Raw genomic sequence first — 25,890 nt, forward strand, 5'->3', positions numbered from 1 at the left:
TGATTTCCTTGCCGTACGTAGAGAGGATGAGACCGGGACTCATTTGTGCGGCCGCCTCAACGCCGCTGATCGCTCGACGGCGCCGATATCGTAGCTAGGCCTTTTCCCGTTCCCTTCAAAGCTAAAGCGGACGGCGCTTAGAAATGAATTACCGACGCTCACAAGCCGCAATATTTTCTTATCGTTGTTATCGCTCTTCGCAATAATTGTACACAAAGAAGAAAATTACGCTGATATTAGCGGCGCCGTCGGCTGCGATGCGAGCACAGCCGAGCCGGTCGTCTCCCGTCGGTAGCCGTGCACTCGGCAGCAGCCGATGTTTTCGTTGTCGGTGGCGGAGGCGCGCAGCTCCGCGGTCGTCGATTGGGCCGGCCCGTTGATGGTGCAGCAGGCGGGGCGCCGGCCGAACTGCCGTCTACTTTGGACACCTCTCGCGCGGCAGACAGGAGGCCGGTTCGTCGTCCGTATATGTGCCGCTAGCATGGCTAGCGTGGACATGCCTTAACCGGAAGTAGGCAGTGCTTTGAGAAGTGCGTTGGCGATGACGTATGTCACGTGACATTTCGAGCAGCACTCGGCGAGGAGGGGAGACCAGCCGACGAGGAGAGAAGCGAAGGAAAGAGCGAAACGAGCGAGGGCCGTTTTTCGATCATCAAACGCGTGTAACTCCGCTATTACGGCACCATTTCGAAAAATTCTCGCGGCTACGTGTTCATTGTAGACTCGTGCATAACTGCAACACCACAACTAAATTTCGTCCACTGGGTGGTTTATGGGCCCTTTAAGATATGTTAATTCTGCCTCAGTCAAGGCCAAAGACGGTCCGGAGCGCTGACGCAAGACGCACCATTTCTTGCATTCCAGTCTTGCGTCAGCACATGTTTGTTTATTATTTTATTTTTCTAAACAAATTATCTGTAGCCTCACACAACCTTTGTTGTCTGTCAATTCATAGTTTATCATAGTTGCCAGCGTTTATTGCTACCGGCCTTCTTTTTTTGCACTTTGCATGGTGGTTATTCAGCAATTTATATGGCTATTTTTGCATTTGTAAGCCACCTCTGTAGTGGCATGATTTTCGTGTAGTAATTATAGTTTCTTCCCAAGCGTACTTCTTTCTGTTATAAGTATTTATAAGAATTCCATTTTTTTGTAGTACTGATGCTGCTTGCTATTGGGCTGTACGAATATTGTTTTCGCTTGCTGCGTACATAACGCTTGTTTTATGTTAATGTAACCGAAGCTTCCCCTGTCTTTTTGAATGCATGTGAAGTAATAATAAATGAATATTATAAAAAATAAATAATATACACGTGGCGTAAGCAGACATCCAGAAAAGCGACTAGCACATTTCTGCACGGTGGAATTAACATTTTAATCATTACTGTTTACACGTATGGTAATGCCTGTTTCGGTAGCATACAGATCTACGAATAAACGAGTGAGTAATAGTACTATTATTTCGCTATTAACCCATAATTTCTGACTATGCCGAGCCTCAAAACTGCCGCGCCCAGCAGTCAGTGTTATGCAAACTCACGCATCAGAACACCCACATTTTCTGTAAAGCGCAAGAAAACCGTTCTTTAAGCTTGGTGTGACTCAGCTTAAACATTCTTTGTGTGTTTGGCTATTTCCGTGACACTTAATACTGAGTATTTGCATTTAGATTGGCGTTCTTATTCCTGCGAGTTAGGTCTCTCCGTTTGCAAAAAAAAAGCCAACATTATACTAAAATAATGTGTTTTCGTTTCCTTTCTGCACTCGCCTATGCTAATATTGTATGCTTTCGCTTGTGAGCTGATACACGTCAATGCGCGCAACGCTGGTTCCTGTAAGTAAAGTGTTATACTGTTCCGAATCATATGGCAAGGTGACCCCCATACAGTCGTTGACTTGACATATAACTCGAAAAATCTGAAAGATAGTGAGTTTCCGGCAGAAGAGGAAACTTCGACAAACTCACCTGAATGTAGTGGGTATATGTGTGTAGAAAAAAGTAACGCCTTCAGCCGTCATTTCCAAATCATATTTAAAATCGCAAAATAATTGTTTATACAAAAGCATCAAATGACTCGTTCGTTAAAAAAGCTGGCATTGTCTGTAGCAGCGAAAGGTCACCTAAATTTCCATTCGCCGTGACGCCTCGTCACGAGCGTGCCTCGACCGAGCAGAGAGGGTGAATCAGAACACCTGCTGTAGCGCTAGCGCGCCAAGTGTTGCGTGAGGGGAGAGCACATGGCCGCAACGCGCCTCCTCACCAGCGCACCTCGACGGAGCAGATACAGCGACACGACGCAGAACTTCGTCGATAAGAAGCTAATTGTGGCTCACAGCGTGAGCGTTTGTTGTCTCGAAAGCGTGAAGCGGAGCGGCGTCGAGTGGCAGCGATGAGCTCCGAGGAACATAGCGAACATTTAGCACCGAAACGCGAAGTACAGATGCGTCGATTCGATGCAGTGAGACTGCAGCGGAACTGCAAAACTCGATAACATACCTCACGTCAAAACTCAAAAACTTTACTCGCAACGCAAAACTCGAAGGACCGCTCAGCGGCATTCAACTGGATATTAATGATTTCACATTCAGAACTCACAAGTACATAGGTGTCCTCGGATTTTTTTCTTCGCTAATCCAAGCCGCAGTAACAGAACCTGAACGCCCAAACCCTTCTCGTCGCAGGAAAGTGTTGAGGATGATGATGTTTTGTTGACCTCCATTTTGGAATGGGCGGTGAAAAATAGTCACCAGGCTGACAAAAGTCAATCAAAAGCCCTCGGTCGCAAGCGCCAAGGTGTGGAGGAGCTCGCCACGCCCACAACTCAACTTACGCTCTCTCCGTGCGAATTGGATGGCTGGACCAAAACCTGCCAGCTCATGCAATCTCGGAGGAAATGAAGCCATGTGAGGACATCTTGGCAGCGATGGTAGATGGCGCAAAGTGCCCAGAAAGAATAGCGAGATAAATCCGGCTGCGGCATGGTGCGTTTCTCTGCGTAAGTGCACCGGTGCGTCACGCATTTCGGAGGCCACGCGCAGACTTCGTGTCGGCGCCGCTAGGTGGCGCACAGTGTTCACGTGGAAGCCCGAGAGCCGAGTCCCGCTGCTGTACGTGCATGATTCATACATAACCCGCTTTGACGGTTACGATACGGTATGTGGCAACATTGCTTCAATGCTCCATGCATTACCGTAGACACTCATCGTGAGATGGTTTTTCCCTAATTTCAATGCGTCAATAATTTGACTCGCCCGCAAAGTTCTTTGAGTGCGTACTGGTAGATCGTATTTTTTTAAGTTAATAGAGCAGCGTGTCTTGCAAGACAACAATTCAGGCATCACAGCGTGTTTGTCATCTTCTAGTGAAACCTCTAAACACTTCATGCCTCAACCACTACAATGCGCCACGTCTTCATATTCTTTTGATAAGCTGAAAACTTGTAGAAATCGCAACAATATTTGCTCATCTTTCGCAGTCACAAGGCTATTATTTTTTTTCTGCGTAAAGCTGACAGCAGGACCTTCTTTTAAGCCTGAAATGCTTTCAGCTCCCGGTGTCTGCGATCGTCAAGTGACCTTGAGCCAAAAGTAAGAGCCATTATCCGGGCACTCAAACGACAATATTCGGGCATTTTTGCAAGGACAAAGCAAGGTCACCCGGGTAACCAGTCAAAAGTGAAGAAAATGCAGTCTCTGGCCCCCAACCCTGTGTACAGGACCGCATTACATACGCTAGTTACTACCCAAACAAGTTACAAAAATTATTACTTCAGACTTCTTCCTAATGTTTCTTCCCAATATCACTCAAGCTGTCTCTTCTAGAATGCTGAAGTTTTATTCATCATTTCCAATAGCGACGTTCCAAAGGCAGATACAGGGCAATATACACTTGATTGTCATCTTTTGGCGCTGAGGCCGGGTTTCCTGTGCACTTTTGAACGCCAGTGGTCCGTGAGTTCCGCGGCGCGGCATTTGCGGTGCCTCGAGAGATGACGCCATGCTGCGTGGCGCCTCCTTCTGGCGCTTTTCTTCCAGCTGGGCAGTGCACTCAGTAGCCTGTTATATTTATGGAGCAGGCAGAGGTAATTATTTTGTGTTCTTTTTCCTAACCCCACAATGACAACATGTCTCCCTGGCGTCTTTCGCTGCCTGTCGGGCCGCCTCCAGCCAGTTTTCTTCTATCTGGGCATCGTCCATATGAACCAGTGCAGAGTATGGCGTGCTGTGGTGTGGTGCGGAGTGGTGGGCTAGCGTATGCCGTTGCGAACATACACTACACCTATTTTAAGATTGTGGCTAGTATCATCTCCAACCAATCGGCTTTGTCGGTAACCATTTCATGCTGACATGCACTCTTGATTTTTTTACACTCTTACCAAAGAGCAACAGCCTCATTCGTTGCTTCAACTGTAATTTCCTATTGCAAGTTTTTCTATGAAATAATAATGTTTAGTGAATTAGAAATTTTTAATGATTTCGTGCAATGAAATTTCTTTTATTAAGCGCCCAAACAGGACAACAGCGATGCTCAGCAAAAACCGTGCGAGAATTTCTATAAGTATGTTTGTGGCAACGAACAGTCTTTGCCGACCGAAGTCTCACATGACTACGATGAAGAGCAAATTCAAGAAACTTATTTAGAAAAACAGTTAGTACAGAAAATTAAAGGTAAGCAGGTAAACTTTTTTAAAACATACCTTAAGGTGAACGTGCACTTGCAGATATTTCCTCCAAGACATAGTGATCTCATTCCACTTAGACAAGTCAGTGAGGGCATACTGTTGTGCGGCTTTCTTAAATGCTCCCCTTCAAGTATTATTGATCTATGAAGTGGTTTGGATGTTTCTAGCAACCACGGGATACCAAAATCAAATTCGGGTAGGCTGTATCGAGGATACAGCCGATGTGTTCTACATTAAATATCTTATGTGTGTTGCTTAGAGTGCATGCATGGGCAGTAAGATACAGAAACGATTCAACGAAATGCACAAGTGACTTTCATTTACACATTATGTGGTATACTGGAATGGGGCAGTGTGCTGCTCGCACAGCAAAACAGTTTGAGATTTATGACCACTTTTACGATGACGTCACCAGAAGGACGTGGCGAGTGTGTTACTCAACGCGCAATATTTAAATATATATTGAGAAACGTTCTACATTAATAAACTAAAGCGTTGTTTAAACGCAATTTCAAATAATAAATTTCGCAAAAAAAACACAAGACAGTCGCTTAGGTTATATTATTTCAATACATCAGGCTACTTCTATGCCATCAAAGCGGGCGCGTTTCAAGTCACACGTTAGTGCCACCGGTATATGCTTAATGCTTGTCTGCTCCTTTCTTTCCAATTCATGCATGTTTTATTGCGATAGCAATTATATGGACACTCCAAAGCACATTTCTGCCGTCGGCGTCGCCGTCGCCGTGAGGTTCCGTATGACGTCAATGGAGATGAAATCGTCGCCGCGCGCCGCCGAACGCTGTATGTGCGAGCGAAAGGGCGCGAGGGACGCGCGCTTTCACGGGGAATGAACGCACGGCGGAGAACTAACGCGCGTTCTGTGCCGTGCTCCCTTAAGGGCTGCAGAAGTAGGCGTCTCTTTCCTCCTTTACAATCACCATATATGTAGAGCAAACGCGCCTTCTTCTGATGCACGAAAGGCCGTGCGGGGGGAGGGGGAGGGAAAGGAGGCGACATTTAGCTGCGGCACCAAGTGCCTATTTATATCACAGGCTCCGGCAACAGTCACCAACGCCGCACAAATTTTGTGCGAACGCGGGCAAAACGCCGACGGCGTCGACAACAGTTCTGTATGTTGCCGGTGCTGCTGCATGTCCAAGTTTATACAGCTGATAAAGCTACTATCATTACTCCGTTTAGCTCTCTACAAATTTGCTATCGCAATTGATGCTTCGCCTTTCAGGTGAAACTGCGACAACTTTTTTTTATCAAGGTATTTTGAAGTTATACCATGAAACACACAAGAAGACAGCCGTTAAGGAACACCTGCATTGAGCCAAGAGGGTTGCACGAGCATCTATTCACCTCCACCACCACAAGAAGTGGCCCGGCGTTATTGTTCTGTAGCAACCACGATGTACAGAAAAGTAACTTTTGAAAACATTGTCTCTGCCATTGACATAAAGAAATGCGCGAACGTGGCAGGAAAAACAGCCTCAAGCAATATGTGAGCTCTGCTGAGACATGCACGACCTCCTCGACAATGTCAGCTTAGGGGCTTGCATTATAAAACTGTATGTAGTGACACATGTTTGTAACAAAATGTAATGAAAACATTGTTTTTTTTCCTGTTCAAAGAAGTTCCGCAGCGCAAGCAAGCATTATTGCGGGGCATAAAGCAGCCTCAGACAAGTCAGCAATGTTTCGGCTCACAACTTCCACTGGTGACAAACTCCATTAGACTGTGATCCTCGCAAATTAATAAAATAAAATAAAATTATCTCCTGGGAGGACACTCTTGAACCTAAAGACAATCCGCTTCACTAAGAGGAATTATAAGCGCCTGCAAAAACAAGTGAAGGATTGTGCAGATAAATCTTATATATCGCCATTACTTGTGTCCGCCTGCCCTTTGTAGAAGTGGTCTCGCTCTGTGCGAATAAAAGCGCTGGAACGCATGCGTTCCAGTGCCACAAGGGTTGCCCTGAAGAGGTGCATCTGGTTTGTTAGTGCAACAAACAAAGTTAAATAAACAACTTTTCTCCAGTGCACACGACAGCAGGTTTGCTTGGCGCGCGGCGTCATGTTGGTGAACGGCGTCCTCCTGACGAGTCGCTTCGGCGAAGGTACGAACACTTGGTCCGGCTCCTTAGTGTCTTGGGCAGCCAGTTGAGTTGCGACGTGCTCAACTTCAAGAATGCGGGTGGCAAAAGTTCGCAGCGTGGCCGCGAATGCACGAAGGCGTCCTGCTTCACGCTGACGTGTCTCTCGCCGGACCAAAGCGAAATTCGCCCATCGACGTCGTTGCCATTTTGCGTCGCTTCGTGCAGCAGTTTCCTAAGTAATTATCATCGTAATCGAAGCAGTAGGCGGCGTGTAAGCGATGCTGATGCATGTTGAAGCTGCGCGACGTAGACGACGAGCCGTCACAGGCTAATCGGACGCGAAAGACAAACCACGTGCAGAAACTGCGTCGTTACCTCAGCAGAAATCCTGCACCGCCTACGCAAGGCTACACCGGGTTGGTGCCGAAGCGTTCACTGTCGGCACTCATTGGTGTCATGATGCAGTACTTCACCGCTCCTAGATGGCGACGCCATCCATGTCAAGAGAGCATAATTTACGCGTTAGCGCCGACGTCACATTCATTGCAGGATGTTGATGGTGGACTATGGTATAAAACACTTTCTTGTTAAAAAAAGTGCCAGGCCTGCCCGGCACGCGCAGCACAGTCACAGCGTAAGCTGGTGGAGCGGCTCAAGAGTAGCCTTCATTTCGGCGCCACGCACAACATGGTCTTCGCGGCAAAGTCTCTTCGCCTTGTTTTGAAGAGAACGATCTGAACTGTCGGCCCAGCATCAACGGCGAGCTGCGGCTTGTAGTGCTCTCTGCACAGCAGTCTGCTGAGCCCGATGATGCCTGGTTGTAGCCGCGCACGTAGCTCTACGATTCTCTTCTTCAGCAGCGGCCTTGCTAGGAGACACCATAACGTGTACCGAAGAGGTACCGGGAATTGTGGCGCACATCTCAGATCGGGATCGCGTTGATTGCGCGCCTCAGCTGAATCGCATCTCGTCGTCTGCGCCTGCGCACGCTGCGTTTGCAGGCTTCTTAACTAGATGGCGCCACCATACTGGTGGAGGCTGGAATCGCGTTGATTGCGCGCTCGCCTGAATCGCATCTCGTCGTCTGCGCCTGCGCACGCGGCGCTTGCAGGCGCCTTAAATAGGTGGCACCACCATACTGGCGGAGGCACGGGTGGTCTGCGCCTGGGCGCCTGCCTAGGGCGCATTTATATGGCATTTTTCCGCTGCCTGATAGCAAGCGCTTGCGAGGCTCAGTGGTAAAGTATCCGAATCCCGCGCAACGGGTTCGATCCGGCGGAGACCGGATACTTCGCATTTCGCATTTCCGGCGATAGAGGCTACGGTTCGGCGGCGACGGCGGACTCCACGCGAACCGCAACGGCTGTAGGAATGAGCCCATAACAGCTTACGCTGTAAAACGATGGCAGGCCCAGCATCCATGCTTGGAAAACATTCCCGCACAATTGCGAAACACGCACTTTCGTTAAAAGGCCACTTACTTCATGTGGCTTTAGTTGTTGGCAGTTGACGCACCATCCAGACCCTAATATTGGAGAACACTAGCTGAGGCAGGAACCATCTCTTTGTAGGGAATACCACAATTGTAGATGCAGAGACTGCATGCGCAGACGCTCTTACTCGAGTCTGGTTCTTTAGGGCTTGGCTTTTAGGCAGCACGAGCAATGCTTCTACGATAATGTTAGCGATTCCTAGGTCATCAGGGCGATTGTGTATGCACTGGAATAGGCGCTATGCGACCGCGGCAGTGATGCATTTTTGTCATTAATATCTGTTTGTCAAATCACTGTAGAGGTAGAGTTCGAGCACCTTTCCAAAGGAGAGGGGGGGGAGAGGGGGTGTACAAAACACTGCCAATTCATTTATCTCGTTTTCAACTTCCAGTTATGGAATCCGAAATGCTCACTTGAGGCACGGTGTTAATTAGAATAGCGCGTCCGTTATGCCTAACTTAACTATGCTGCTATAGAATTACGGTGAAAATACCAAGACCGTATTTGCCATGCACGATCGTACTATCACGGCGTTTATGAGCTTACGTCTCATTTGCAGCCAATTACTCTTAGAGGCGATCGTGCTTTGTTTTCGGTGTTGTGTACATGCTGCGGAAAAAGCGTCCTGTGCGTCAAATTATCTATATCCAGACGCATTGCACACTGAAATTAACAGGTGATTGTTGGCTTGGCGTGTTTTGCACGCAGATGTGCAGGATGCAGCAGGTTTGTACACAAGGTGGAGTTTCAGAACTATATCAATGTAAGCGTGTTATGATTCGTTTACACTATCGAAGTGTTATGAATATTGCTGAGGTATTCTCATTTTATTACCCAGCACTACATGCCCTCCTGAATGGCCGTATTTTACATTTCACAGGTGCGTGTATATCAAAATTGCACGTTCTCGCTTTCTTTGCGTATTAGCTCTGCAACCAATATTTATGGGAAATAATTTAGACTGCTAGCTGCATTGGCAATTGTAATTATTGTGACCTTGTTAACTTGTAAAATTAAATAAGCTTTTTTGCAGGTATACTGGAACATCAACACAGTGATGAAGAAAATAGAGAATCATCAACAGGTGAAGTTGACAATAGTGTTGATATTAAAAAAATCGCCAAGAGTGTTTACGGTGCCTGCAAACAAGGTACGTTAGAATTCGCGATTCTTTTTTCCTCTTACAATAAAGGCACCACACTAGTAAATGTTCTGTGTGATTTATTACGAGAAGAAATATCTCGGTCTGCAAATAACTTCGAACACGCAGATCAAAATGTAGCATATGTGCACCTATAGAGATACAATGTAACCGAGCGTAGTTCTTTGTTCCTTTATAATAGTGCATTTATCTTTTATAACCATTGTGAGCCGTTAAAAATTATGTTTATGTATGTTATGGTGGTTCAATGTCCTATACCAATATACGAAAAGAACATACGCTATAGTAACGGAATCAGAATTAATTTGATTTAGCAGTAGCTCATGACCATGCAACTTAAGCACGGTACCCAAAATTTCTCGCATTCTGTCTCCATCGTCACACGACCGGCGCTACCAGAAATCCAACAACACACTTCGTGCTTAGGAACCCAATGCTGTAGCCGCAGCGTCATCGCTACGCTTTCATACAATATCAAATGATATGCTTATAATATGTTATGCCGAAGCTAATCTATTGTCTAATTCCTGTCGAGATGGCCAGTAACTGGTTTTGATTCGTTAACCTTTTACAACTGGTAGAATTTTTGTAACTGGTTGGTCTGAAATAGAGATAGAGGGCAATGTAAAAGAAAGACGAAATTAAAGTAATGGGCTGATATTATTAAGGCAAAAATTAGCGCTTCTAAACTAATGCTGTTCCCTATTCTTCGGAAGGTAAAACATTGAGTATTGTACATGTTAACTTGAGCATATAATGTTTGTGAAGTGCTGACTCTGTGAAGAATTTAGGACTAATATTAAATAAACGTTTACTTTGGAAAAATAGAGAATATATTAAATCTAAAACGTTTTCTTCGAAAGACCTTTTGACGCGTATGAAACATATACGCTTCGTACGCGCATATGAAGCATGTACACAGTATACGTATAAGCCATATGGCACATGAATCGTGTATGGCTGTATAAACGTACACTCACCAACTGAAGAACACAAAAACAACAGATTGACGTTTCGGCGCCCAGTACGGGTGCCTTGTTCACAATGAACGAATGCATGGTGATCTTTATTATATATGCGCCGCATATATAATAAAGATCACCATGCATTCGTTCATTGTGAACAAGGCACTCGTACTGGGCGCCGAAACGTCAATCTGTTGTTTTTGTGTTCTTCAGTTGGTGAGTGTACGTTAATACAGTCATGATCTTTCCCCGCCAGACGAGTTTTCATCAAACCCTAGACTTCATGAATCGTGTATGAAGCACATACGCTTCAAGCTTCGTTTTCAAGATGAACTGCTGTTTTGTAACTCTTTAGTCTTATTTTTTGGAATGCAATATTGTATCATTACAAAGTGCACAGCCGGAATTCCTACCCTAAAGAAGTTGCACTTACTGGAAAAAAGAAAAGACCTGTTCGTTGCATGGCGAATGTCAGGTCCATTTGCTACACTAGTGATCATTTCCGGAAATATTGTCACCCAGCTAGAATAGATGATCAGCAATAGATAGGCAAGAACACGCCAGCCTTTAGTAATGACTGGACCCCGGAGAGCGCGCGCGCAACCACGAACTTCGTCGTTCTGTTCTACCCTCAAGGGGCCAGTGTCACTACGTGCCAACTTATTTCGCGTCATTGCTCCCCTCTCGAAAGCGACCGACCCGTTCGCTTTAAGGGCAGCGGGCGAGCACTATGGGCGCGAGTGCCAACATGAAAAGAAACAAAACATACAGGAATGTACACAATGCTGAAGCGGTTTGTGAGTTATCCGCGTGCGTAGTACGGCTTCATCTGTACTACGTGGACAACTTCAGCATGGGGACGGCGTCGGTTCGAACCAGGATCAGAACTTTGAGGCACCACTTCGTAGTTCACATCACTGACGCGGCGTACAACTTCGTAGGGGCCGAAATAGCGGCGCAACAATTTCTCCGAGAGCCCACGGTGTCGGAAAGGTGTCCACACCCACACGCGGTCGCCTGGTGAGTACTGTACGTTGTGTCGGGTCCGGTTGTAACGGCAGGCGTCGGTATTCTAATGGGTGCGGATGCGATTCCGAGCAAGCTAGCGAGCTTCCTCTGCTTTCTCGACGAACTCTTCAGTGGTGTCATTCCTTGTGGTTCCGTGGTCTACCGGGACCATGGCGTCTAAGGTGGTTGTAACGCGACGTCCGTAAACGAGCTCGAATGGTGTAAACTCGGTGGTCTCCTGCACAGCGGTATTGAAAGCAAACGTCACGTATGGCAAAATTTCATCCCATGTTTTGGGTTCCACATCAATGTACATGAATAGCATGTCGGCCAATGATCTGTTCAGGCGCTCTGTTAAGCCGTTAGTCTGGGGATGATAGCCTGTGGTCCTTCGGTGGTCGGTATGCGTCAGCGTGACAACTTGTTGCAACAACTCCGCTGTAAACACTGCACCGCGGTGAGTAATGAGCACAGCGGGTGCTCCGTGACGAAGCACGATGTTGTGGACGAAGAAGCTGGCGACTTCAGCAGTAGTTCCCCTCGGCACAGCTTTTGTCTCCGCATAGCGAGTTAAATAATCAGTTGCCACGATTATCCACTTGTTTTGCAAGGAAGACGTGGGCAACGGACCAAGAAGGTCCATTACGACTTGTTGGAACGGCGCCGGAGGCGGATCGAAAGGCTGAAGGAGGCCGGCAGGCTTGACGAGTGGGACTTTATGCCTATGACAGTCACGGAACGTTCGCACATAGCGCTGAACCGACGAAAATAAGTGTGGCTAATAGTATTTCTGCCGTATGCGCGCTAATGTCATCGCGAAGCCTAAGTGGCCAGCACAGGGATGGTCGTGACACGCTTGTAAAACTTCCTCGCGCAGTGCCGTCGGAACGACGAGAAGGAACGTTTCTTGGCTGTTCTCGAAATTTTTCTTGTACAGGACATCGTTCCGCAGGCAGTAAGATGTAAATCCTCGTGAAAGTGGGCGTGGGACAAAAACGTCAGCTAGCTCGAGATATCGGATGACTGGAAGCCGTTCAGAGTCTGCACGTTGATAGTCAGCCATGCGCACCTCGTCGACGACACCAAAAAACGGCAAATCTAGCTCCAAGTCAGAGGATGTGAAGGGAATAGGGGAACGTGACAAGCAGTCAGCGTCGCTATGCTTATGGCCCGATCTGTAGACAACAGTTATGTCGTATACCTGGCGGCGGAGACTCCAACGAGCGAGGAGACCTGACGGGTCTCGTAGATTGGCAAGCCAGCAGAGCGAATGGTGGTCACTGATCGCTCGAAATGGCCGGCCGTATAAGTAAGGGCGGAACTTGCTGATGGCCCACATGACGGCTAAACATTCTTTTTCAGTGGTTGAATAATTAGCTTCTCCTTTTGTAATACTACGGCTCGCGTACGCAATTACACGTTCTGCGCCGTCTTGCCATTGAACCAGAATGGCCCCGAGTCCTACGTTGCTTGCGTCTGTGTGAATTTTAGTTGCCGCAGTTATGTCGATCGATGCAGGCCAATGTTAAGACCTCCGGAGCGTACCGCAGACCTAAGCCCGGCGAGTAGTTCGCCGAGCTTACCCCTGTGCACGTACGTACTAGCCAACGTCTCCAGGGACTCCAGTCACAGCACGCTCTGCTAACCGAACGAAGTAGAATGACGAACCAACCACCTCCTGCTGCTACTGCAGCATCGCACGTGGTCGTCAATCACACCCGGACGCCGAATCCGTTCCACCGGAGTGCTTCAGAGGACGCCGACGACTGGCTTGACCATTTTGACCGGGTCGCCAACCTCAACGACTGGACCCACGAGCGTAAGCTACGCTACGTGTACTTCGCTCTTGAAGATTCCGCGAAAACATAGTTTGAGAACCACGACGCGACACTGACGTCATGGGAAGAATTTCGTCAACCGTTCCTCAATGCCTTCGCCAGGGCGGACAGGAAGGAGAGGGCGGGGTTAGCAATGGAGGCGAGAATTCAAGGCCCGAATGAGTGAGTGACGGCGTACGTAGACGACATGAATCGGCTCTTCAGACGTGCGGACTCCTCAATGACTGAAGCAAAGGAGGTGCGCCACCTAATGTGTGGTGTCAAAGAGGAAATCTGTGCTGGCCTCATTCGAAATCCGCCGATGACACTTGCAGAGTTCCACGACGAAGCCACTACCATGGAAAAGGCCCTTCAGCAGCGGGCCAGGCAATACAACCGCGACGCCGTGATTTCAAGGGAGCTCTTTGCCGTTACCCTCGGCAACGACATCAGTGCCTTGCGAGAACTCATCAGGGCTGTCATCAAGGAGGAACTGCAGAAGATGCAGGCGACCGTTGCCTCTGTAGGACAACTTTCCATTGCGGAAATGCTACGCACCGAGGTCCGAAGGGCCGTCCATGTTCCTGGACAGTAGGAGGCACCACAGCAAGGACCGCGTGCTGAAATGAGTTACGCTGAAGCGGTACGTCGTCCACCACCCTCAAGTTCGTATAACATGGTATACTCCGAACCTTCACCAGGAATGTCACCCAGCTAGTACAGCTAGAACAGATGATCAGCAACAGATAGGCAAAAACACGTCAGCCTTTAGTAATGGCTGGACCTCGGAGAGCGCGCACGCAACCACGAACTTCGTCGTTCTACCCTCAAGGGGCCAGTGTCACCACGTGCGAACTTATTTCGCGTCAATATTATGTCCTGTCGGCGTTAATTAATAATCGGTTACTTATTTAACGCAGAACAATAGTGTAATATTATCATTATCTTAGCCTCTTGAAACACCGACATCCGAGTAACGAGACGCAAAGTGGGTTATACCAACACCTACAACACACTATGACAGATAGTCCTTACTTTACACCATGCCGCAACTCCTAAATAATTCTTTTTCTGAAATTTCGAAATGTACGGCAACTCAATCTCTCAGATTAGGCTGTATTGCCAACAGGAACTGATGTATGTATGGGTATGCTTATAAATGTGAACATGTAAGCTAAGAACTACTTGCGCAACAGCGCTATTAGCCCTCCAAACATTGACAACATATTGTGCTGCAGTTGAAACAGTTATCCCGAATATATCATCATGGTGTAAAATCAACCGCCGTTACATACCTGCATGCGATGGTCCACTCAATTGTCATAACTATTCAGGGTTGCAAGCAGCTGTGATGCAGACATAGATAATAGATGAGTTTTCGTAGTGTTTCTGTAGCCGAGTGGGCCCTTCGGCCATCTTATATGTAGGGTACTAATTACTGGGTGTAAAGAATATTTTGTCCTTACGCAAGCATATTTTTCTAATTCATTTTGACATTTCTTACCACTCCGCTTGTTTTTCGGCCATTATGTGCTGAAATGCACTGCCGTATTACTCACTATCAGTTATCTGATCTGCGACATTATTTTCAGACCAAACAAAGCAAACAGGACCGGCAAAAGAAACAAGCCGTCACTGAAATAGTTTTCATACAACGTATAGTTGGGGAAAAACTCTTAGCGCAGTCTATCTTAGCAAGTCATATTGCGATCGTGAATGAGTCCTTCAGCTGCAACTATTCGTCAGTCTATGCACCGACCAACTACCGAACATTTCTTTAATTGTATTGTTTATTTTCCAGATGAGAAATCAAGGACATCAAAGTCGCTCCGGGATGGTGTGATCGAAATATTGAAAAGCTTTCATTTAAATAACTGGCCGGTGGCTACTGGGGAACAAGGGATATCAAAAATAGAAATTCTGAAACAAACGGGTCTTAGGCCTGTGGCAACGGTAGCTGTAGTTGGTAACGAACAACACAAAAAGTACATGCTGTCGGTAAGTGCGACTATCGTAGTGATGATAAACAAAATCAAAGAATTTCGTCACGAACGCTTAGATTCTGCTTTCGTCTTCTGAACGTTTAAGGCGTTCATACATGGTGTCTATGCATTGTGCTGTGCCTCGAGAATAAAGCTTCTAACTGTGACAAACGCAAAAGTTTACCTTTCAGTTAATATATTGAAATTTCTACTGAAAATTCTGGTTATTAGAAGGCTCAGGCGGTTTCTGCATGGTGCCAACCTTTTTGCATTACAATGCATCATGAGTCGCAACCCATAGTTTGAATAACGATAGCGTTCAATTCTATCGATACGAAATTGCAGATATCTCCCAGATATATGTGCATTTTTTCTGTAAAGCTTATGCATTTGTTAACTCAATAAAATTGAAAACATTGCCGCTACATTTGCAGCTACATTGCCGCTAGTTTGTATACATAAAAATACAAGTTCTAAAGGGTCGAGTTTATTGTGAGAGAGGCCAATTTGGACATATTGTCGAACGAGGTAACTTCGATTTGCCATGTCGGGTATTTTGATTTTCTCCTCTTTTCTTAGCCGAAAGCAAAGATAGGTGGGGTGATGAAGTTAGGAAATTTGCAGGCGAAAGTTGGAATTAGCGCAAGACAGGGGTAATTGGAGATTACAGGGAGAGGCCTTCGTCCTGCAGTGGGCATACATATTCTGATGATGATGGTGAACGAAAATAGGGCAGCCTAAACGTCGCGGCCCATTCCGAAGGCCCTGCAGCCTAAAAATGTGCACCGTTCCTCTGGTTATGTGCAGTGTAAAAATTCGGACCAATCCCGAAGATAGTGCGGCAGAAAAAAATTTCATCCGACGCTCCTCCGAACTCCTTACGCCAGAGGCGATGTGACAGAAAATTATGCTTAGTCACTTCACCCCATTCTCACCCCGAAACACTCTCAGATAGATATTGGCTTTGTCTTCAACTAGAGATTAAATTCCCGTTCAAGTTTTTGATTCGAAACGGTCAAATGGTTCACTGAGTGAAAAAGCCGGCGTCTGTAGTCAGTACCAGGGAAACTTCACGCAAAGCCCCTTGGCTGCGACGCCAACTCACGAGCGTGCCTAGACGGAGGACAGAGGGCAAAAGAGAACACCGACTGAAGCATGGAGAAAGGAAAAAAACTGAGGAGGAGCCCAGACATCACTCTTTGTGAAGCCAAGTGACGCGGGAAGTTGGCGTTACTCCGCCATCTTGTCGTGGCAGATTCTCCTCTCTTGTTTACATTTCTCGTGAAACCACACCGCATTGTGCGCAACCGGGCTGCTCGGGCGCACGTGCTCTGCTGCGATGATGCGAAAGATGTAATCGCGACGTGTCATCGCATTACCGCTGTCGACGTCATGTTGAGAGAAGTTTGTAATGAACTTCGCAAATTCGACTCTGTGGTCAAATTCGCTGCTTTTACCGGTTTTTCTCAAAGCGCTCTACTGAAACGCGCTCGTGTTGTCGCGAGTACTGCGAGAAACAAGTAACAGTTGAGCAACACGTGTTTGAACACGTACAAAAGAAAGTTGTTACTGAACACAAAGTTCTAAAGCCAGGATTACGCATTCTTGCGTAATGTTCTACGGTATCATCGTTACTTATATACCCCGCTGTCAAAAGCAGGAATGCTGCACGACTGTCACTGACTTGCAAGGCGAACGCTTTGCAACAATTCTAAAACACAATGTTTTCGGTCTACAATGTCACGTTAATATGATTCCATGGAACAGGGCAAAATGTCCCGCAGATTCGTGGCCATTGCCGTCGCGCAGTACATTGCGTACCGCGTTGCATGCGCATTCATCTCACGCATTTGAGTTCCTTCAGTCCCACCTGGCCAAAGCAACATCCGGGAGAGCACGGTCCAGGTAAAACAGTGGAACAAAACACAGATACTAAAGCAAACCTGCCCACACGACGCCTTTGCCGCGTTACGAAACCTACGGCCCAACACGTGTGATCGCATATACCATAACAAAGCCGCCATCGTGCCAGGACAACATGGCCGCTACAGCGCAAAAATCGTAAAAAAATTAGAAAAATACCATGACTACATCACTTCCTCCACAATTTTCTCCTAGTGCGCGGAGGGGGTAGGGCCTCTCCTCAGTTTTTAGGTGCGAATCACCTTTAAGCTCGGGCTTTCGGCGTCCCCTGTCGTAATCACGGTGCACGCGGCTCGTGCTCGCGCTCGTCACGCGCTCGTGCCACCGCTCCAGCGTTCGTCGTCCTCTTCCACACCTGGCTGCTTTGCAGCAAGCGGCTCGTGCTCGCGCTCGGCACGCGCTCGTGCCACTGCTCCCTGGTTCGTCGTCGTCTTATACAGCTGGCTGGGTTGTCGCGTATCATTCTGGCACAAATTTTCACTTCTCTTCTGTCGTCGTAATGGGAAGGCCACGTTTACGGGATTGTGAGCCATTGCTTAAGGCACTATGAGCACATTAGCGGTGCATCGCTGCGTGCTTCGTACCTCCCCAGGTTTCACGTCAGTGGAGCTGCATTTCTCTCAATGGGTCATTTGACACTTACGCATAAAATTTAATGCACCACTCAAACCAAGCCTACCACTTAACTCGTGCTAACTGTAATAACTAATAAAAACTAAAACAGTAACAAAGGCGTTCATAATGGCCAAATTGCTGAGGAAGTTAAAGAAAAAAAATTGATGGTTTCACTAAAAATGCATGGTAAAAGACATCATCAAGCTTGCCCTAAAATAATAGAGACAGCTTGGCCGCACGGCGAGTTTTTCCTTCCTCCATAAGGAGGAAGGAAAAACCGCCGCGCGGCACTTGTTGCGTGAAGGAAGAGGGCATCGCCGCGACGTCACGGCACCCTTGCTCTCACTCTTGGAAGCCGGTGCGCGGTTCCTGAGCCAGCACCGCAGGCTGCTGCTACTTGATGGCTCGGGCAGCGCGTGCTGGTATGAGGTCTGGAGCATCTACATCGTCTGCGGCCGGTACGTCGGCAGTACTGAAACATGGCCGTCCATGCCAGCACAGCGCAGACGAAGCAACGAAGCGGACGAATGCATGAAAGCAGGCGGAGAAGGAGACAGCGAAATCTACCATCATCGTCAAGCCTCTCAATACACGGCTGTGGAACATAACTCCATAGAAATTAGCGAAAGCATTGCGTGAACATAAATACACTTCATTTCTCAGCAATATATTCCACATGATTCCAGTCTACAGCCAACATGTACTAGCGGATCAAATGTAAAAGAAGTACCCGTCACCAATTTACACGTAAAACTTCATAACATACACCTAGCGAAACTAGAAAATATACTGACCGCGCCAAACTCCAAGGACCACTCAGCGGTGTCCAACTGGTCATTAGTGCTTTCGCTTTTACGAGTAATAAGGAGTTCTTTGATGTCACCAAATGTTTCTTTCAAAACCTGCGTTCTTGTAAATAAAATACAGCAACAAGGGACACCGCCAGAGGAGGAGAAGGCTAGTAAGTCTCCTATGCCATCATATTGATGGCATACCCATTACAGATTCTTGTTGTATACATTCAATGAGTTGTATACAATGGGTTTGTTGGGACGAGAGTACGCGCGGAGGAGAGAGAGAGACGTCTCGACGGCGTGAATCCCAACTGTCAACTGGTTTTATTTTTCTTTTCCTTCAGCCGCCTTTGGGGCTGCTCACCCTTTCCACTTGTCACCATTGGTGGAGAGTGGAGAACACGGAGGCGCGGGGTGCAACCGGTATGGTGCTTAGAGAGGTTTCGGAGCTGCGCTCACTGCTCGCCCTTGCCTGCACGTTGTGGCCGTCTCGCGGCCACTAAAGCACTCCCCCCTTAGTGAGTTGCCGAACAGAGTGATCAAAGGTACAGGCGAGTAGGGGCTCTTGAGCACCGTCCGCTTTGCGTACGTCGCGTGAGCACCTCTGGAGCTTGCGCTGCAGCTGGGGGCCCTGGCGAAGGCTCTCTTGTCGGAGACACCATGGCGGCGTCACTGTCCATGTGTGCTGGCTTGACACGGTCAAGCGACAGAACCTCTTGGCGGCCGCATTTATCGATGGTGACATGCTTGTCGCCACGGCGGAGGACCTTAAACGGTCCATCATATGGAGGTTGAAGAGGCTGCCGAACAGCGTCATGTCGCACAAACACGTATGGGCACGATGTGAGCCGCGGGTCGACATGTACAGCCCGCGTCCCTGGATACCGCGGGGGCACAGCACGAAGTTTGCTCATCATACCGCGTAGACGAAGTGCGTAACCACTGGAAGCCGTAGGTGTCTCGTCTGAGCCGTGCACAAATAACTCCCCTGGCAGCCTGAGTGTTGTGCCATAGACCAGCTCGGTGGGGCTGCAGCCAATGTCTGCTTTTAGAGTGGACCGTTTGCCCAAAAGGACGAGCGGGAGCGCCTCTACCCAGCTGTGTTCTTCGGTTGCTGTGAGCGGTGCCTTAAGCTGACGGTGAAAGCGTTCCACCATGCCATTACTCATGGGATGGTACGCCGTTGTACGTATGCGAGTGGCACCGTTGAGCTGAGTGATGCTAGTGAAGAGTGCGGATTCGAACTGCCGGCCACGGTCCGTTGTGATCGTGGAAGGCACACCGAAGCGCGCAACCTAATGGTACAGGAAGGCACTGGCAACCGTTTCAGCGGTGATGTCCACAAAAGGGAAGGCCTTCGGCCAACGGGTGAATCTATCCACGCATGTCAGCAGATAAGTCTGTCCATGGCAGGGTGGTAGTGGGCCAACCATGTCCAGGTGAACATGGTCAAATCGGGAGTCCGGGGTTGGGAGTGCTCCCAGTGCTGTCAAGGTGTGTCGTATCTTGGAACCCTGGCAGGCTACACATTCACGTGCCCAGCGCCGGACGTCACAATTAATGCATGGCCAGACAAACTTTGCCGTCACCAGTATCTGTGTTGCTCTAATACCTGGATGAGTGAGTCTGTGCAGCGATTGAAACACGGGGCGACGGAGCTTGGAAGGCACAAACGGGCGAGCACTGTCGATACTTATGTCACAGCAAATTCTGTCTTTGGATCCGGGAATTGGAAGCCACTGGCAACTGCATCTTCAAAGCAGTGGTTGCGGTCAACAGGCTCTTTAGCTCGTCGTCTTCACGTTGAGCTGCTGGCAAAGTTGACAGATCAACCTGCTGTGTGGATACAATGGCATTTATAGGGTTCCGGGAAAGGGCATCTGCCACCTCGTTGTCGCCTCCCTTAACGTGGCGGATGTCTGTCGCGAATTCAGATATATATGACATGTGGCGCAATTCCTGCGCTGTGTGCGCGCCACCGTCGGAGCTTAGCGAACGCAGGGCGTAAGTAAGCGGTTTGTGGTCAGTAAGGATGAAGAATTCCACGCGTTCCAGGAAGTGAAGAAAATGTCGGATGGCCGCGTACATGGCCAGCAGTTCTCTCCCGAAAGTACTGTAGCGGCGCTCAGGCGGGGTTAGATTTTTCGAGAAAAACGATGTCGGGCGCCAGATTCCATCGACGAGCTGCTGTAAGACAGCACCGACGGCTGTGTCGGAGGCATCGACCATCACGCGCTGTGGAATGCCGGGCCTAGGGTATGCAAGGAGTGCGGCGTTTGCCAGGGCGTCCTTGATCTTGCGGAAGGATTCGCTTGGCTCGTCATATCGGGAAAGGGTGTCTGAGCAGTTTCGTGAAGTGGCCAGCAGGCTGTTAAGAAGTTGGTGGATTTGGGCGCAGTGCGGGATGAAACGGCGGTAGAAATTCACTAAACCCAGAAATTCTCGCAGCTGGCGCTTTGTATTTGGTTGCGGGAATCCTTGCACCGCTTCAACCTTGCTGGGATGAGGCCGCACTCCTGAGATAGAACTTACGTGTCCCAGGAAAGACAGCTCAGGTACACCAAGCTCGCATTTGGCCATGTTCACGACTACATCGTGCTCGATTAAGCACTGGAAAACGATGCGCAGGTGCTTTATATGCTCTTCTGGTATGCCACTTGCAACTAACAGGTAATAAAGGTAAGCGTGGCAGACGTTGAGGCCGCGTAAGGCGCGTCCATGAATCTCCGGAAGGTCTGACCCGCGTTTCGGAGGCAGAACGGCATCCGAAGGAACTTGAATAGTCCGAAGGGCGTCGCGATGGCTGTCTTCTGGACATCCTCCGGAGCAACGGGAATTTGATGGTATGACCGCACTAGGTCTATCTTTGAGAAGATGGTAGCACCGTGCAGGCTCGTCGTGATGTCATGGATATGCGGTACCGGGTATCTGTCTGGTGTCGTAATCCGGTTTAGCGCCCGGTAGTCTCCACATGGGCGCCAGCCTCCCGGTGTCGACTTAGGGACCATGTGAAGTGGAGATGCCCAGGGGCTCGACGAGGGCCTGATGATCCCCAGTTCCAGCATGTAGTCAAATTCTGCCGGGCGACTGTCAACTTCTCCGGGCACAGACGGCGAGGCCGCGCGTGCACGGACGGGCCACTGGTGGAGATGTAGTGGCATACCGCGTGCTTCGCCGCAGAGCCGGCTGGCGGCTGCCTCGTCAGTTCAGGAAATTCGTGCAGGACGTGAGCAAAATGTTCAGCGCCGACCGGCCCGAGCAGCGTAGGACTCAACGGAGGGTGATTTTCAGTGGTTGCAATGCACAGTCGCTTGCGACACGGGATCGTGGAGTCGTCTGTTGCGCATATCGACGAGAAGACCAAAGTGCCGAAGGAAGTCTGCACCCCGGATAGCGAATTTCACCTCTGCCACAATGAAAATCAATCGGAATGTTTTCTTCAAACCTAAATCCAGTGGCAGCGAGCGATATCCGTAAGTGGCAATGGTGGTATCGTTGACCGCCTGAAGGGGAGACGCACTGGGGACACGGTGCTCTGTTGACAAAGCCGGCACCACGCTCACCTTATCCCCGGTGTCCACCAGGAATCGCAGGCCACTGTCACGGTCGGTGAGAAAGAACACTGAAGGACGACGCTCTGAGGTATCCAGAACACTGGTCACCCTCAGTGCCGGATGCGGTCGTTTCCCGCGTAATTGCAAGGTGGAATACATTTGCGGGCCGCGTTGCCGTGCTTCCTCTGGTACCAACAGGTTCTCTGTCGCAGTTGCTGGGGTTGCGCTGTGGCACACTAGTGCTCCTCGCGCGCGCTGCCGCCCCGTATGGCTGCTACGGTGTCGGCGAGGTGAGAGATCTGTTCCCTTATGTCCTGCAGCTCGTTGGTAGGTGTGCGGATTCCCATGTCTGTTTGCACCGCAGCGATGGATGGCGAAGCCACGGCCGTTACTAAGTCGGCGAGTTCGGCGAGCTGAGAAAGCTGTTTGTCGGCAGCCGAGGCGAGGACCATCCGCACGTTTGTGGGGAGCTGTTGCAGGAAGAGCTCCCGAAGCAGCCTGCTGTCCCGGTCGGTAGTCGTCGTGCCGAGCAGCTGTTGCATGTGGCGCAGCAATTGGCTAGGGGTCCGGTCGCCGAGCTCAGCGCCGTGTAGCAGCTGTTTCAATCGCTGAGGCTTGAAGGCGTAAGGCGGCTGATGAGCAGTTGCTTGAGCGTTGTGTACGCGTTCACTGCAGGTGGAACGACCAGTACATTTCGTACTTCGCTCGCTGTGTTAGGTGGAAGGCTGCCGACCACGTGGTGGTACTTTGTCTGGTCGGTAGTAATGCGTCGGGCGGCGAAATGCGATTCCACTTGCAGGAACCAGAGTTCTGGGTTGGCTGTCCGAAATGGCGGTAGCTTAACATCGACGGCGGAGATGGCTGGTGCGTCGGCTGTAGTCTCCATGGCGTCGATATGTGGTTGTCGTTAAGCCTCGTCCGGGTCACCACTGTTGGGACGCGAGTACGTGCGGAGGAGAGAGAGAGACGTCTCGACGGCGTGAATTCTAACTGTCAACTGGTTTCATTTTTCTTTTGCTTCAGCCGCCCTTGGGGCTGCTCGCCCTTTCCACTCGTCACCATTGGTGGAGAGTGTAGGACACGGGGGCGCGGGTTGCGGTGGTTAGAGAGGTTTCGGAGCTGCGCTCGCTGCTCGCCCTTGCCTGCACGTTGTGGCCCTCTCGCGGCCAATACAGGTTGTATACCCATTCTTCTTGTAACATTACCCATGTATACCATTACCATAGTATAGCCACCTTACCCATTCTTGTTGGGGCATCAAGCGACGTGCCCTACGCTAAAGGCATTCTGTTTCGTCACCATCCACTAGAGGTTAAATCGCTTTCCCACTTTTTATAGAAGCGTATTCGCACTACGACAAGGAACCATTACATGATGAAAACATGCCGATACTACTGTGATGTAAATGCACTGTTGAACATACAGGGTGCTTCTAGTTGCAACAAATTTTTATAATATACCCGTGGAAGGTGGAATAATTCTAACCTTCGATCTAAATACTCGACATGGCCACCATTACTTCTACGAGAAATCAAAATGTCTAATTGAATAATTAACATAATTACACTAATTCACGTTTTATTTATTATTATACGGCACATATGTTAATATACGAAGTGTAGCTAATGAGTTCACAAGGCGTATCCACTTGGAATCAATTCTCTTGGCTGTACCAGTTTCGAGATGAAGATCACTTCAAATTTCAAGATCATTTTCAAGGTATACGACCAAATGCATTGGTGTTCCAGTTACTTTGGTCCTTCAATGCATCATTCTAAAAAAGTCGCAGTTTCGCCCGAAAGGCGAAGCATCGATTGCGATAGCAAACTAGTGGACAGGTATGCGAAGTAAGGATAACAGTTTTATCGGTCGTATAAACTTGTTAACAAAGACACTAACTAGATTAGTAAATATAGTGTCACGCGGGCACAAGCAAACACGAACGCATCTCACTCAATGACTGTGCAAGATCGCTGTACAAACACTTCGTGTGTAAGCGCGGCAACAGCAGCGCGTGAATTGACCTTCGTCCCGCCGCTCGCATCATTGCGAACTAAGCCGTGAGACCACAGCGCAGGGCGGAAGGACTCTGCCCCCGCTGCAGATGGCTTTCAATATACAGACGCCCGGGCGAGAGCGCGCCGCGTAGCACGCGGCCTACTCCGCCCTACCCTTCCCGGGAGCCTTGCAGCCCGCGGAGCGCGCGCGCTCGCTGGGGCGGCGCGGGGTAAAACGTGCCCCCTCCCCTCCCTACCCTCCCTCCGGAGCGTAGCACGCGACTGTAAGAGGGGCGCTTCCTTCCCGCTTCCTTCGCGCTTCGTTCGCTTGCGTGCCGGAGACTGAGCCGCGATCGCCGGCTCACCCTCGCCCGCTTTCAATTGCACATAGAGCATACGGCGAGCGGCAACGAATTTATCGCTCGTGAACTTTATTGAAACCTCACGGCAAAGGCGACGGCAGAAATGCGCCTGGAGTGTTCATATAATTGATATGGCAATAAATGTAACTGAAAGTCTCCCCATGTGCCTCAACTAGCACCCTATAAGCGATCTGCCGTCCATGGTTCCCCGTATTGGAGCCGATGAAACACGTAAGCTTCACACGACAAGGCCCACGTACTTTTTTTCGGCTCCTTTCTTGGTGTGTGGCACGCTTTCAGAGGCGGCATTGCGCGTTCCATAATGAAAGATTTATTGAAGTGAGGTGTCATCGTCAGTGACGTTGTAGGTAATGCTTCCCATCCTTCATACGTGTGACATTGACACTCTGACTGTAAGCGCGACTCCCTCGAAAGAAGGGGAAAGCAGGGTTTTATTTGAAATTTCAGCTATTTTCACGCTATGCTTTCTTTTGATACTTTGCAGAAATAATCATCAGCGCGCTATCTGCGCACCGAGCATGTATTTGCAATGTCCAAACTTGGTGATGCTCTTCTTACAATGTAATGAAATATTTAACAATCCGATTTCACGCGTCCAGGCGTTGATGCATTAGTGAGAGGAGTATATGCAGAGTTTTTTTTTATGGTATACACGACCTGGCTATCTTTAGCCATAATTTGCCCTTGCACCAAAAAAAATGAAAAATTCATTTTTAATTGAGTATACTGAATATTTTCAATGTCGTCTATGGTAGATAGTATAATGCTAGTTCTTAAGCTTGATCCCTCGAAAAGGCGGACATTACTAGCACGAAAAATCTAAACACATAATTGTCTAATTTACAAAACATTTATTTTACGGCCCATGTTGCAGTTTACGAATAGATAGCTGTCAGGTGACGTCACGGACACAGCTTTTCATTGTGCTAGTATACAAACATGGCGGCCACGATGGCGTCTCTGCACCATATAAGTTCCCCGTAGATTGTTTTTCTTTCTGACCTTGACGGCTTTTCATTTGATTATCGCTGTTGTCAAACTGTAACTGGGTGCAATACCCACCTGTTATGTTGTCATGCTGTTAAATTGTCTGTTTACGCAGCTTGCTAATACGTCAATGGCAGCCACCAATTTTCCGAATTACACCAGTTTTAATATAACATTTCCTAAAACGTGCCGAGAAATGCATGGGCGCTCCCTTTATTTGTGAGCTTGAATCTATAAAACGCCGTTCTGCAAAAATAGAGCAAGAGTGAATTTTGACAGCAAGTTTAATGGCGCATACCTCGTAACCTGTGTCATTTTTTAAATTTGTTCCACGTGGGCACGCTTTACACACTCACCAGCTACAATTCATAACTTCCAATACGTTAATTCCGTAGCGTTTAAAACTTGATTGGTGAGTTT

At 48.6% G+C, this 25,890-nt stretch overlaps 1 protein-coding gene across 1 annotated transcript in view; it reads left to right on the forward strand.

Annotated features, from left to right (window-relative positions):
• LOC125940127 (neprilysin-like) overlaps nucleotides 1-25,890 on the forward strand; it is a 195,526-nt gene that overhangs the window by 39,290 nt on the left and 130,346 nt on the right. The window contains exons 4-6 of the mRNA XM_049655840.1: nucleotides 4,504-4,668; nucleotides 9,317-9,433; nucleotides 15,037-15,233. Of these exons, the coding sequence (XP_049511797.1) occupies nucleotides 4,504-4,668; nucleotides 9,317-9,433; nucleotides 15,037-15,233 (479 nt within the window). The remainder of the gene's footprint in view (nucleotides 1-4,503; nucleotides 4,669-9,316; nucleotides 9,434-15,036; nucleotides 15,234-25,890) is intronic.

Source organism: Dermacentor silvarum, chromosome 9 (assembly GCF_013339745.2).
Source record: "Dermacentor silvarum isolate Dsil-2018 chromosome 9, BIME_Dsil_1.4, whole genome shotgun sequence".
In the NCBI taxonomy this organism is placed as follows: Eukaryota; Metazoa; Arthropoda; class Arachnida; order Ixodida; family Ixodidae; genus Dermacentor; species Dermacentor silvarum.